The 13,162-nt window shown below is 44.1% G+C and overlaps 1 protein-coding gene across 4 annotated transcripts in view; it reads left to right on the top strand.

Annotated features, from left to right (window-relative positions):
* The window catches only part of LRMDA (leucine rich melanocyte differentiation associated), a 1,028,511-nt gene that overhangs the window by 572,762 nt on the left and 442,587 nt on the right, over positions 1 to 13,162 (top strand). For all 4 annotated transcript variants that reach the window (XR_008957942.1, XM_057308256.1, XM_057308254.1 and 1 more), the window contains exon 4: positions 4,942 to 5,079. Coding sequence is in view for 3 of the 4 variants with exons in the window: in XM_057308256.1 (XP_057164239.1) it covers positions 4,942 to 5,079 (138 nt within the window). In the remaining variant the exon portion in view is untranslated. The remainder of the gene's footprint in view (positions 1 to 4,941; positions 5,080 to 13,162) is intronic.

Genomic DNA, 13,162 nt, shown 5'->3' with positions numbered 1-13,162 from the left:
GATTGGGTGGGAGAAGTATGAGAAGCTGACTTCATTTTCCATCACACTTAATTCCTTTGTTTTCTGTCTCTCTGTTTGCTTCAGCACACACAGGAAGAGACAGTATGCACTGTAGTACCAACAGGAAGAACGGATAGTGTGGTGTGTTGTACAGCTGGGCTGTGGTAAGGAGACCAGTGAGCCGAGCTCAAGGCCAGACTAGATTTCCCACAGCAACTTACTGTTTTACTCAGGGAATTCTCTGAACCTTGTCTGAGGCGTCAGTTTCTTTATCTGTAAAATGGGTGATAGACACTTCAGAGTATTGTTGACAGATTTGAATGACATAATGTGTACATGGGACATAATTTTGTTAATGCCCAAAATCTTTACAACTTCTTGGTACCTTTGCCGATAGCGGAAGTCTCAATGCTTTAAATGAATAAGCCGGAACTGAAAGTAGCTGAGGTACAGAATATAGCTGGAGGACAGTACCCATGGTCTCCCCTAAAAGCATATAGGACTCCTCATGTTTCAGTATTTTAAATTCCTTTTTGTGTTAGGAAATCATGAGTCACTTGTCTCCTAGAAATGGAATTTCTTTAGAACCTAGGTTTGAATGTAGACTTTTCCATTTACTGACTATGTGACTTTTGACCCCCCATTTCCTAACTTACTGTTTGGATGCAATATTTCTGATGTGTGTGTGACTCAAAATGAGAATATATTGTGCAGAACAGGTAGTTAGTATTCAGAAATCCTATATTGGGATAAGCATGGGTTGAAATTCTCCCAGGTGCTGCCCTTTGACCTGGGCCTGAGCACAGAGCGAGGGTTCATGCCCATATTCTCCTGGGCAACAGCTTCAGAACTGTGCAACTAGACATGACACCAGAAGACTCCCCTCCTCCTTCATGCTCCAAACTTTCAAGGCAAGATGTTGCTTTATCTCGGGCCCTCTGCAAAACGTCTCCCTTGGCAAGCGTATCTATGACAGCTGGACTCGGCAATGGCAACTTTTTGTGAAAAAAATATCAATGTCAAGTACTCTAGAGAAGACTTGATGGGGGAAGCCAGGTGTATGCTAGAATCCAGCTGAAGAAAGTTGAAACTGTGCCAGATAGCTTCACATCTTAAAAATGGGGGAAAAGAATATCACCCTTAGGAGAATCCCTGAAAGTATCTCTACTGCCCTGGTCTTCGTTAGTCAGGGACACCAAGTTCCCAGTGCTGATTGCCTCTGGTTCATTTTCTGTGCAACCCCAAAAAAGGAATGTGACAGATTCTATCTCAGAGCTCCCAACCAGGCAAGGCAGGGCTGTGCTTGTCCTTGCTGACCTGGGTGACCAAGAAACCAATTAACACTCCTTCTCGTCTTTTATCCTCCAGTGGTGCTATCAACATGATAGTGAAGTTCTGGTCCAGAGCATACACAGAGTAGGTTATAGTGATTTCTGACTAGTGTGGGTTTGGGGGAGACCACCTGACTTAGTCCAGGTGATCCTTTAGCAGGTACTTGAAAGGCCTGAAGAAGTAGGGTAGCTTCTGCCACTCAGAATACCCTAAATGACACAGGCTCCATTCCTTGGGTTCATTGGCACATGATGGCTGAAACTTCTTGAGGACTGTAGACCCTTTGCCCAAGAAATTTCCATGACCAAGACATTTGAATGAGTCTGCATCTCCACAACCTTCTGCTTAGGGTCAGATCCAGATTTTGGTGAGTGTGAAACTTACGTAATTTGGGGATGCCCTCTTAAAGGCAAAGACTACATGATTATGAATGCAAAATTAGGCTTGAAGATGAGTGTTTACTTGGAATAAAAATATATCAAAGCAAATTAAAAACTTTTAAGTTGACAACACAAGTATAAAAATACTTCGAAAAGTAACAATTTTTTATACCGGACATGCCTATATAAAAATGTTTTTCCTGTTTTTTTCCTGCCAATTCTTTTATAACTTTATTATATAATTATATTAATTATACACCATACACACACACACACACACTTTAGTGGAGAGAGACACCGATTTTAATTGACTGCAGTTTAAATAACCTACTTTTGCAAATTTTACAAAAAATATGTGACCATGTGACTGTACTATCCCTGCAACAGCCCCGTGTAAGCAAGAAGCCCTCACACACAAGCTTTATTAGCTCTGTGGTAAGTTTACATATGAGGCCTGCTTCCCTGAATAGTGGCATGTAACGCTTCCCATCACTGCTCACTTAAAGTTGAGAAAGAACTGGTCCAGTCCAGCTTAGTTGCCCAGTATTTCCTCAACTTAAAAATCTTGCCAGTTTTGAGTTCCATTCCTTCACATTGCCACCTTCATGCGGTAGATGCAAAATAACCAAAGTTTAAGGAGTTTGCCCCCACAAGAGCCATAGGTTTTGGTTGGGCTTCTTCATCCATAGTGGGAAGGGATTCCCCTAGGTTCTCTAGGGCCATTGTCTACATAAATAATTTGAATCACCCCAGGTCAATACGTCAGCGCCATTTTGGCAACCCACTGTCTCACCATCCCTCAAAAGAAATACTGCGCTGGCCAGTGGAGGTGATCTGCTTGTCTGGCTGCCCCTCAGGCAATAGGGCCTGGCCTTGAGGCTTCAGGATAGCCTGATAGGCATGAGTCCTTCTGCTCCTTGGAACATCTGATGGGTGCCCTGTGAGGGGTGGAGGGCTGGACAAACCCTGAAGGGGAGAAACCAGGACTGGGACTGAGGCCCATGTAGGTCCAAGTCCAGGCATGGGGTACCCCAGTTGAACCACACTTTGGTCCCTGGTGATTCCTGGATACCAGACAGAGACTTAAGACATTTCAAGGAAGTCACTCTAAAGCGAAGGGCCCCGTGAGGTGCCTTTGCCAGGGTCTAAGGCAACGCTAATAGCCACCCTTTTTCTAATGTAGCGATGACTGAGAAGCATACAGAGTTAGGACCTGCTGGAAAAGCCAAGTTTTCCATGAAATTGTTCATTGTCATTTTAATTGGTTTTATGTAAATGATATTCTTAAAGAGTTCGATGATTGAACTGTATTTTAAAAAGTACTCTGTATGTTTGTCTTCGGTGATGAAATGCTTTAATGTTTTGACTCCTGGCCATGTGTCCTTCCAACCTTCCCGCCCTGGTAGCACCTTCTCTCTTGTCTTCTCCAAGTGCTCCCGTCTCTGTCCTTCTCACTCCAGTGGTCCATTGTGGTTATTCCTGGACATTATTTGTTCAAGATCGGAAAGACTGATAACTTCCATGTCCCTTTCCTGCCTTGTTTAGGAAATGGGGATGACATTGGCAAATGGAAACCCTTGGTGGGTGAGCTCTTTTGACCCCCTTGCCCTAGTGTTTCCCTCTTTTGCTGGCGCTGTCCCTCTCCTTGTCTTAATCTCACTCCCACGGGGTAGCACTTGTTCTCGCATAGGATGTTTGCAGAGCCCGTGCATAAAGAATGATCAACAGAACTTAGTTTGGAGGATATAAGATTTAAGGAAGACATGTGAGCTTCACCTATCTGAAGGGTTGTCATGTGGAAGAGAAGAATGCCTTATTTTTTGAGACCCCAAGCTGTTAAATTGGGTCAGTGGGAAGGAATTTGCAGAAGATTCAGTCCCAGGGGAAAGTCTCTTTCTTATGGTTGTCTGCGATAGAATTAGCTATTTTTGGTGACCCCTTGGCACATACATTAGGGAACGGATTTTAACATTGTTTGGATTTGGTGTTCAACTGACAAGTTAAAATGAAATCTGAGGAAATGGGGGTAACATCCAGTGGTTAGATAACATCCTGATAGAGTAAGGGCATCCCTTTTCTTTGGTTTTACCTTCCTCTCCTAGGCCAAGTAGACCTCACTCCTGGACACTGCATTCCGAGTCTTAGACTCTTATATGCGGCATTCACCCTTCTATGCTTAGCCCCTTTTTGCTGTGCTGTCACTCCCTGCAAAGACCCCATTCCATCTGCTGATATTGGCTGACACCTCTCTTCCATAAGTTTCTGGTAGTCATGGCCTCTGCTCATGGCCTGTCTAGTCATCGCTTTGCCTAGGGCTCAGTTCTTCTGTGTGTAGTTCAAGCCAGGAGTCCATGTGTATTGATGTGACAGCTAGGTTGTCATTAAGTCCTTACCGATACCTGTAACTGAATCTATGATTCTTGACTTATTCGGTGTGTGTGGGGGGGTCTCATTGTTTGCCTTGATGGAACAGTGGATCCCATTGAGGGAATGGATCATGGCATAATCTCCCCACCACGCCCTTCCTTGGAATTTTCTTTCATTCTCCCCTCCATAGAATATTAGTTTCACAACACAATTCTCGTCCTTAAATACATTTCGACCTGCCAGGCTTGACTAAATGTATCCTAACTTACTCCATTTGTCTTCTCCTAGCTTTGTTTTCCTTTCCCCCTAATTCAGTACTTTATTGTCACCGGTGAGGCTACTGAGCAATGCTTAGCTCCATCCCAGGTCCTCAGATCGTAAGAGGATGCCAATCCCTGCTTGCATCTGTGCCATTCCGGTATGTTTTAATGACAAATTACCCCCAAAGGAGAAAAGGGGAATCTATTTTTAATGAGGGAATTGGAAATAATTTCTTGCTTTCATTACTAAAAACAAACAAACAAAAAAAAAACCCCAAAAAGCAGTTTTATGGATTTATGAATACCACATGGAAACAACTAGATAGGAAAGAAAAGTGTGATAAACAAACTCATTCGTTCTCTCTCAGGTGATCTAGCTCAATCTTACTTGCCCAGAGAAAAGTTGGGCTGTGTCCCCAGCAGGACTGAAAAACTAGCCATGCCGGATACCTCACAGCTAAGTTGATTCTGACCCTCCCCCATGTCATCTCCTGGGAGCAGACTGGACTTGTCAGGTGTTGTGCTGTGCCTGACAGTTATAGTCTATGTTCCTTACAAGGCCGTTTGTCTCCCTGGACCCAAATCCTTAACCTTTGTCACATCACTGACTTGGAGTGTCTGCTCGATCACCTGGCAGAAGTGACACCAGCTTTGGAGTACCTCAGCCTGCTGGGTAATGTGGCATGTCCCAACGAGCTGGTCAGCTTGGAAAAGGATGAGGAAGACTACAAGAGATACAGGTGAGTATCTAGGGGTTGGAACATGGTGGGAAAGGGAGAAATAACACCTTTTGGGGGGATGGTATTATGGGATACATAGTAGGTGTTCGGTAAGTATCAGTGGGCTTCCCGTGATAATTTTGATAACCTATAGCCATTGTTTCCCTTCTTCAAGGTCACAGAAGCCAAGAAACATGAAAAGCTGCTAAGTGGTCTAGGTGGGAGGTTGATACACTTTTTTTTGTAAATAGCTGGGTAATAGATATTTTTAGCCTTTGAAGGTCATATGGTCTATGTCACAGCTATTCACCTCTGCTGTTATAGTGCGGAAGTAGCCATGAACGATTTATAAATGAATAAGCAAGGCTATGTTTCTTTTCTTTTTTTTTTTAAGATTTTATTTATTTATTTGACAGAGAGTGAGGGAGCACAGAAACAGGCAGTGGGACAGGCAGAGGGAGAAGCAGGATCCTTGTTGCACAGAGAGCCCAACGTGGGGCTTGATGCCAGGACCCTGAGATCATGACCTGAGCCGAAGGCAGACGCTTAACTGAGTGAGCCACCCAGGTGCCCCTGCTATGTTTCAATAAAACTTTACTTACAAAAACAAGGAGCAGGCCAGATTTGACCCATGGGCCGTATTTGGTTTACCCCTACTCTGTGTTGTAAGATTTTCCTGTGGTCAGCCTCAGAGTTGCCTTTTAGAGAGAGAGCACTTCCCACTAAAGTCAGGGAGCTTATGTAAGACCCCAAAAGGAAGTCCTCGAAGGTCCATAACTTCATTCCATTAAGCCTGGCCTCACTGTCCACCAACTGTTTTGATGCGCTCAAAGGAGAAATGGTTTTCTTCTCCCTCTCTGCTACTAAACCATCCGCTTTGAAATACCTGACCCAAACTCACATCTCTTAGGGAGTCTCCTTAATCTTACCCATTTTACTAAACTCATTTTATATTTTCTTTCTTCATTTTGAATTCTGTGTGCCCTCATTCTTGATTGTTGTTTTGCAAATGTTTTTAGATGATCTTTTCATGTGTGTAGCCTCTCTCTTCATTACCATATAAGCTGTCATTAACATCCTGCGTGGATCGCTGTGGGAAAGGGAGAGGAAAGGTTGGAAATGTAAGGCAGGTAAGCCCACTGGACAATAACTTTGGAAGGGTTAGGGAAAGAAGATAATGGTTTGAAAGAAACTGGTTCTCTTGGGACTCCTATAAAAATTTGTGGTGACCCACGAAGGAATGAAGTCAGGGGAGTTCATGTTGCATAAAGGCAAAGCTGTAAGAAATACGGAAGGCTACTGAACATTGTGTATTTTTAAAATACATAGACGTAGACACATAAAGCTACATCAAGAATCCTGCTGTATTTCCTTATTGGGAAATATTGTGTACCTTTAACCTCATTTTCTAGAATTGATTAATTTTGTAGGGGTCTGAGACTATTTTTAAGCTATCTTAGAATAAAACGCTAACCCTACTTTTAACAGAATGTAGTAGGTCTTTCTCCGTTATGAAGATTTTCATTTGGACGTGACCCTACAGATTTGAATGTCAATTCTGTCAGGGGAACTATGATTAATATCCAGCAGGTGAAGAGTCACACATTTCTAAATCAACCCCGTAAGTTGCTTAATCACTTAGGACTTAATTTGCTTCTTTAACACTCTTATCCACTCTGAAGGATTTAACAGCCTGATTGCAGATATGAAGGGGTCTCTTAAAACATATTTTATCTTCTTGCAGCAATTTGTGTCTTGGAACTGTCAAACAAGTCCAAGAAAGTTCTTTCAGTCAACATTTTTAGTAAACCAAACACAATTTAGGAAATTTTCATTTGTTTTTTGACTCTTTTCTTTAGATTTCTGTGTTTAATTCTTTTTAAGAAAGATTTATTTATTTTACCAGAGAGAGAGCACACACAAGCAGGGAGGGGGGCAGAGAGAGAGAAGGAGAAAGAGAATCTCAAGCAGACTCCCCTTGAGTGGAGAGCCTGATGCAGGGCTCTATCCCATGACCCTGAGATCATGACCTGAGCTGAAATCAAGAGTCGAATACTTACCTGACTGAACCACTCAGGCACCCCATGTGTTTAATTCTTTAAAATAGCCCAGTAAGGGAGCCTGAGTGGCTCAGTTGGTTAAGCAACTGCCTTCGGCTCAGGTCATGATCCTGGAGTCCCGGAATCAAGTCCTGCATAGGGCTCCCTGCTCGGTGGGGAGTCTGCTTCTCCCTCTGACTCTACCCTTCTCATGTTCTCTCTCTCTCTCAAATAAATAAATAAAAATCTTGAAAAAAATAAAATAGCCCAATAAATTGTATATATGGATATGCCTGCACATATCCATATATATGTGTCTTTGTGTATGTGTGTGTTTGCACACACATTGACACACATGTTCATTCATTCATTCATTCATGGAGCTGTATGTAAGCGAAACCGTACGCACGTTTTGTTGTCTTTTCTTCCTAGAATGAGAGAAGTGGAATGATGAAAGTCTTCAATTGCATCATATTCTATTCAGTCTCAAATAGAAGGCTTATAAGGTTGCAAAAGGAAGAAAAGCTAATACTATTCTTCTTCGTTATTATAACTGTTCACATCAGTAAAAATACTAAGACCCATAAAAGGGTCCGATCAGAAGATCCGAGGTGGGGTCCAGCTTTAAAATGGGGAGATAGTCTAGATTAGTGACCCTTCAGCCAGGCTGTACTTCTGAATCATCTAAGGCATTTTGATAACTTAGTGGCAAATGCAACGAAAAAGTCAACAGGTGCTTTGGATGCTCACCTGACTATGGGACTAGGTAGTGTTGAAAATTCCTGTTGGCTCTAGCATTCTGAAGTACTCCACTTCCAAGCTGTTACAGTTCCTCCTTTACTATCTCATTCCGTTTTATATACTCCATTTTGTATCTTTCTCTCACTACTTCATATGTGTCCACATCTAGAGGAGGGCTTCTAGTAGGTAAGGCTGCATCTTCTTGCTCTTTGAAGACTCTTCAATACCCAAGGTAACACTGGCCAGGGAATAGGGGCCAGATAAATGTTCGCTGGAGCCAGCTTGAACATTATTTTCTTCTGAGAAGCTGAGTGCTTATAGAGAAATGTAGGGCCCTCTGGGCATCTCAGATGCCCACTTCCTATTTGGAATCAGATCCATTTGTCCACAAACACAGTTAACAAGCAAGGGACTATCCTTCGGACTCAATCCAAGTGCTGGTCATCGGGTCCTGATCCTTCAGGGAGGGCTTGGTTCTAAAGGAGTGATTTACTCATAGGCTGGTGCTGGTGCCTACTAAGGCTGCCCTCACTACCCCAGATCTGTTGGGGTTGAGGGATGGGGCTGGGAAGGTTGTTTGTTCATGCACATATGGCAAATCTACCATGGGGAGCTGGATTCTAAGGGCCACACACAGCTGAAATCACATCTAGTCAAAATTACCCCAGAAAATCCATGTCACCCCCAACAGTGGCAAGATGCTCACGCTCTGAGAGAAATAGGAACTAAGAACACTGGAAGGAACATTAAACGTGAGCCCATCCAGTTACACATTCACTGCACGGCATATGACGGTTGAGTGGAATGGTAGGCCTGTTCTCTAGCAAGTCTAAATTTTTTATTCGTTTAATTTTTTATTTTTTATTTCTGGTTGGCAAGCACTGTCACACCTCCATTTGGATGAGATAAATGGATACGGGATGTAGTTCTCTTCTCTGGTCTGTAAGCAGCTCTGCTTTGTTCATCCTGGGGTTTGGGCTTCATTTGTCCCTAAGAAATTTTAGGGCTTTCCAATAAGACTTTTGAATCCAGAGTTCTTCCAGTGTTTGGGTTTCTACAAAGCAATGCAGCCACTTCTTCTTCTTCTTTTTTTTTTTCCCCTTTTGGTAAAATATTTTTCTGGCCCTTCATCCACAAAGCATGAGGTCTGCCTTCCTCCTAGCTGTTACCCAGAGCCTAATAGTAGGGCCTCTATGTAAATTTATGTGACATTTTCACTAGAAAATTGCTTAAAAAATGAATGATATTTCTACAGTTTACTGTTTTTCACTTTAAGTACATTTTCTGACAATATGTCTTCTATTAATCATTTAAGCAATAGTAGGAGCCTTAAAGGAGTGTATTCAGAAGCAAGAACCCATGGCTCATTTAGTGCTGTCTGAAAAAATTTCTTATTGATTGGCATCCTCTGTGGTTATGTGATGTAATATTTATAATATGTCACCCAGCCATACATCAAAACAAGTACGTCTGTTTCATTTCTACGGGAGGTGTTGATTTCAGAGAGGTCAGCCCACTTTTAGGTCACGTTGCGGCCAACCACTGGAGCAGAAGTGGGAAGTGACTAGATTTATGGAGTTATTGGAAATGGCTTCACAGATGCTTCGCTTTCTGCTGATGCCTTCTTCCCACCCCCCAAGTCACCCCTCTTCCTTCCTTCCTTACCCCCTGTGCACACAGTTGGATTTTCTTGGCACATATCCCCGTAGTAAAACGGGCTCATTAAATCTGTATGCGGGCATGAACATACTACCGAGTTGTTGAGCGGTGCCCTGGTCCTGCTGGGGCAGGAGCGAACCAGGCCTGGATTTTTTTCTTTGCCATTCATCATGGCTCATGGCTGAGAAATGTCCTTGCCTTGTTATTGTACGAGCTTAAACCTGCCCGTGTTTTGCTGTGTGTACACACTGTGCTACTATTTTGGGATGAATGTTGAATGAAGGCGAATGTGATAACAAGCAGCCTTCAGGATTTGGGCGGGAAGAGAGTGGTGTGGCAGAGCTTGGTCGGCTTGGGAGGCCCACCGTCCTACTAAGAAACCACTGAGGTCTGCTGTGGACTTCAACACTAGCCAAACAATGAGTCAAGTGTGAGAGACCTGGGTGCCCAGAGTGGTCTGTTTCTTGTCTTCCTTCACAGTTCTTTTCTTTCTTCTTCCTGCAGGAAAGACAATGGAATGAAAGTCAACAGTTCGCAAAGAGCTAGACCTGGCTTGTCAAATAAGGATTTGGTCTCATGGTCTCTTAGCTGTATTTCTGTCACGAAACTCTTTGCCATTCATTCTCTCCTGCCACTCCAATCGCTGCTTGGCCTCTCCTTCCTCCCGCCTCCTCAGTAGGCCCCTCTGTATTTCTCACAACTTTAAATTATTTAAAACGTGACACCCTTTCTTTGTTCCCTCACAGAGAGCAGCCCGAGGCCTGCCCAGTGTCTGTAGCACTCAGCCAAAGGGAAGGAGGGAGGGACCCTCCGCAGTCTGTTGGCCGTCCTGGGCTGCCACCATTTCCCAGCCAAATAGGAGCTATAAAACTTGTGGCTTACATAACCCAGCTAGCATTCTCCAGCTAATCTACAATCTGGGCTTTGAAGATCACAAGAAAGCAAAGGTCACGACCCAGAGATCAAAGTGACAGAAGCCCACTGAGTAATTGCTGGTTACCCTCTGTAGAGGGCCTTGCTCTGTCCTGTGGGTGTATTGTTTGCATGGAGACTTCAAACATGCTGCCGGCGAACTGGGAAGAAAATCAGCTGGCCTTTGCCAGTTGTCAGGCATTCATTAATGCTCTAGGTGAGCTCACCTCGGCTCATCGGAGTGAGATCATTGTCATCTCTCCAAGCGTCTGGAGTTATTCCACTCACAGTGTTTGTCATTACTCTTTGGTCTTTATTGACTTTTTCTCACAGCCCTCCTTTACCTGGAGGTGTGAGGGGTGGTTATATAAGGGAATTGGAGTAATAAGAAAGGAGGCTATGGATGTGTTTGTTGGAAATTAACTTTGAGGCGCACAGAATTCAAGCAGGCGAAAGCTTAAGACAGACGTAGGCATCATCAAGCTTGTTCTCTTCAGTGTGCAGATGGGGAAACCAAAGCTCAGGATGGTGGCGGAGACTGAACCAAGATCACACAGCAAAATAAGCCCAGAGTCTAGACCCTTTCCTCTGCCCCTTTAGTCCCCACGCTTTTTGTTATGAAGACCTCTCCTCTGATTAATTTTCTGCCCCTTTCGTCTCTTTAATAAGCTTTGGTTTCCTTAATAAGCTACATTTAAGCCATTGCTAACTTTTTAAAATTAGACACATTTAGCTGTTGATGAGTGTTTTTGATCAGCATGAGGTAACCGGTGTTACCAAACGGGGTTGATGTAATCCAGTCAAAAGCAGAGAAGCTTGATGTTTTGCTGGCGTGCTCACTCTATTCTGTTAGGCTTCGTGAAAGATTGAGACAAAGTTCCTGGGTCACCCGTTGCTGACTTCAGGGGCCCCTGGTAGAGCATCGGTAGCTCTCACCGTGTCTCCCCACCACTCCCATGCACAGGAGCAGGGAGGCAACAAGAGCTCATGCGAAGGATGGGCATTCTATATGGCCATAAGTGGAAAGAGGTAGGAAAAAACTCCCGGTGACCTTGCATTCTGATTCCCTTAGGATCCAGACGCTTGGTATTTCTTTAGATAGAGTCTCCTCAGAGAAAGAAACATGGTGGCCAATCCCGGGAGCAAACAACGGAGAGCTGTCCGGGTGTTTCTGGGATTGTGTGGTGTTACGGGGAGCAGCTAGCTCTACCCCCCCCCCCCCCGCCCAAGGTAGCAGTTTGAGCAGGAGCAAAGAGCATCCTCCTCTCCCTTTGAAGTCTAGATGAAAAATGCCAGAGCTTTGGGATTCAGGCAGAGAAAATTGATTTGGGAGCAAACAAACAAACAAAAAAGACTTTCCGCTCTTCCTTTTCTCCCCCTGCCAGTTTTGGGTGTCTCCTTAGAGGACTCCTGTAAGAAAATGGACCACTGAATATGAAAAGAGAGAGAACCTGAAAAGCTCTGTGTGTGGGTCTCACTTTTTGAGAATCTGCTTTCAGACGGAAACCAATGGGTCTTTACACACCTTCCTGGGAGCCCTGATTTTCTTCTTGATAACCTCACCTTCTGCATCACAGCCAAGAGTGTCCCTGACTTCCCGCCCCCAGCCCCAGGGCTTTCGCCTGGCCACCTTGGGAAGGTCAGGAAAATTGGAGTTGCCCTCTGGAACTGGGGACATGAGACTCAGAACTTAGACCGATCTCTTTTCATTAAGCAGTGCCCTGGCTTAACAAGCGGTTTTATAAATCTGAAGCTGTCTCCGGGTGTCGCAGGATTTATAGACGGGGGTTTCTGCCATAAAGTGGTTTATGATGGCTGCCTTCTGTGTTATTAGTAGCTGTCTCTTCCTTCAACCATTGCTGTTTGATAATAGCCTTAAAACACCCAGAATTACTTACCTGCAAGCCCCATTCCCGATAGCCCCTGTTGACAGTCTGAATAAGTTTACTGCCCTTTTGTTGTACTTTACCTTCAAAACAAACTGATTGAACCATCAATAGCTCGTGGAAGCTGACAGAGGCATGTCATCTGGACTAGCCCTTGTGATTGCAGGTTATCTGGGGGAGTTAACCTTCCCGCATTGTTAACTGAAATGTTTTATGTACTATGCAACTTTAGGATACGGCTGTGATAACCCCAGTAACTAAGTAATACATCACGGTAAAGAGATTTTGTTGCAACAAATAACCCTGGATTAAATTTACAAGGGTCGAATTGATATTGTAAAAGCCTTCATTCTGTGGCTTCGGGAATCCTCAGTTGTATTTTTATGGCAAACTTGTATTATACTCGGGATTGAAGCTGCAGCTTTTGACACCCTGACATGACCTAGAACAAAGGGAAATAGATCTCCCAAGACTGGGATGGGACAGGCGGGCAAAAGCCCACTGACTTATCACTTGGCAGTAATGTTTGGAGCTAGTTCCAAACCACCCGGGGGCAAGGAGATTTGGTGGATGTGGCTGCCTTCTGGGCGCTGTGTACCACAGACACTGGGGTAGGGCAGACCATGAGCAGAATCGGGATGGAGATTCCCCACCACCTCACCAACCTCATCATTCCAAAACTATTATTCGCCATGGTGTTATTTTCACTTGGACAGTGGTTTGCAACACGATCCGTGGCATCAACCATCCTGAGAACTTATTGGAAATGTACATTCCAGGCCCTACTCTCTAGGGGATCAGAAATTCTGGGGGTGGGGTCCTGTGGTCTGTGTTTCCACAAGCCGTCCAGGGGATGCTGGTGCCCTC

This window comes from Ursus arctos, unplaced genomic scaffold, assembly GCF_023065955.2.
Source record: "Ursus arctos isolate Adak ecotype North America unplaced genomic scaffold, UrsArc2.0 scaffold_7, whole genome shotgun sequence".
NCBI classification, from domain to species: domain Eukaryota; kingdom Metazoa; phylum Chordata; class Mammalia; order Carnivora; family Ursidae; genus Ursus; species Ursus arctos.
The sequence above is the reverse complement of the archived record's forward strand: the minus strand, read 5'-3'. Positions and strand labels throughout refer to the sequence as shown.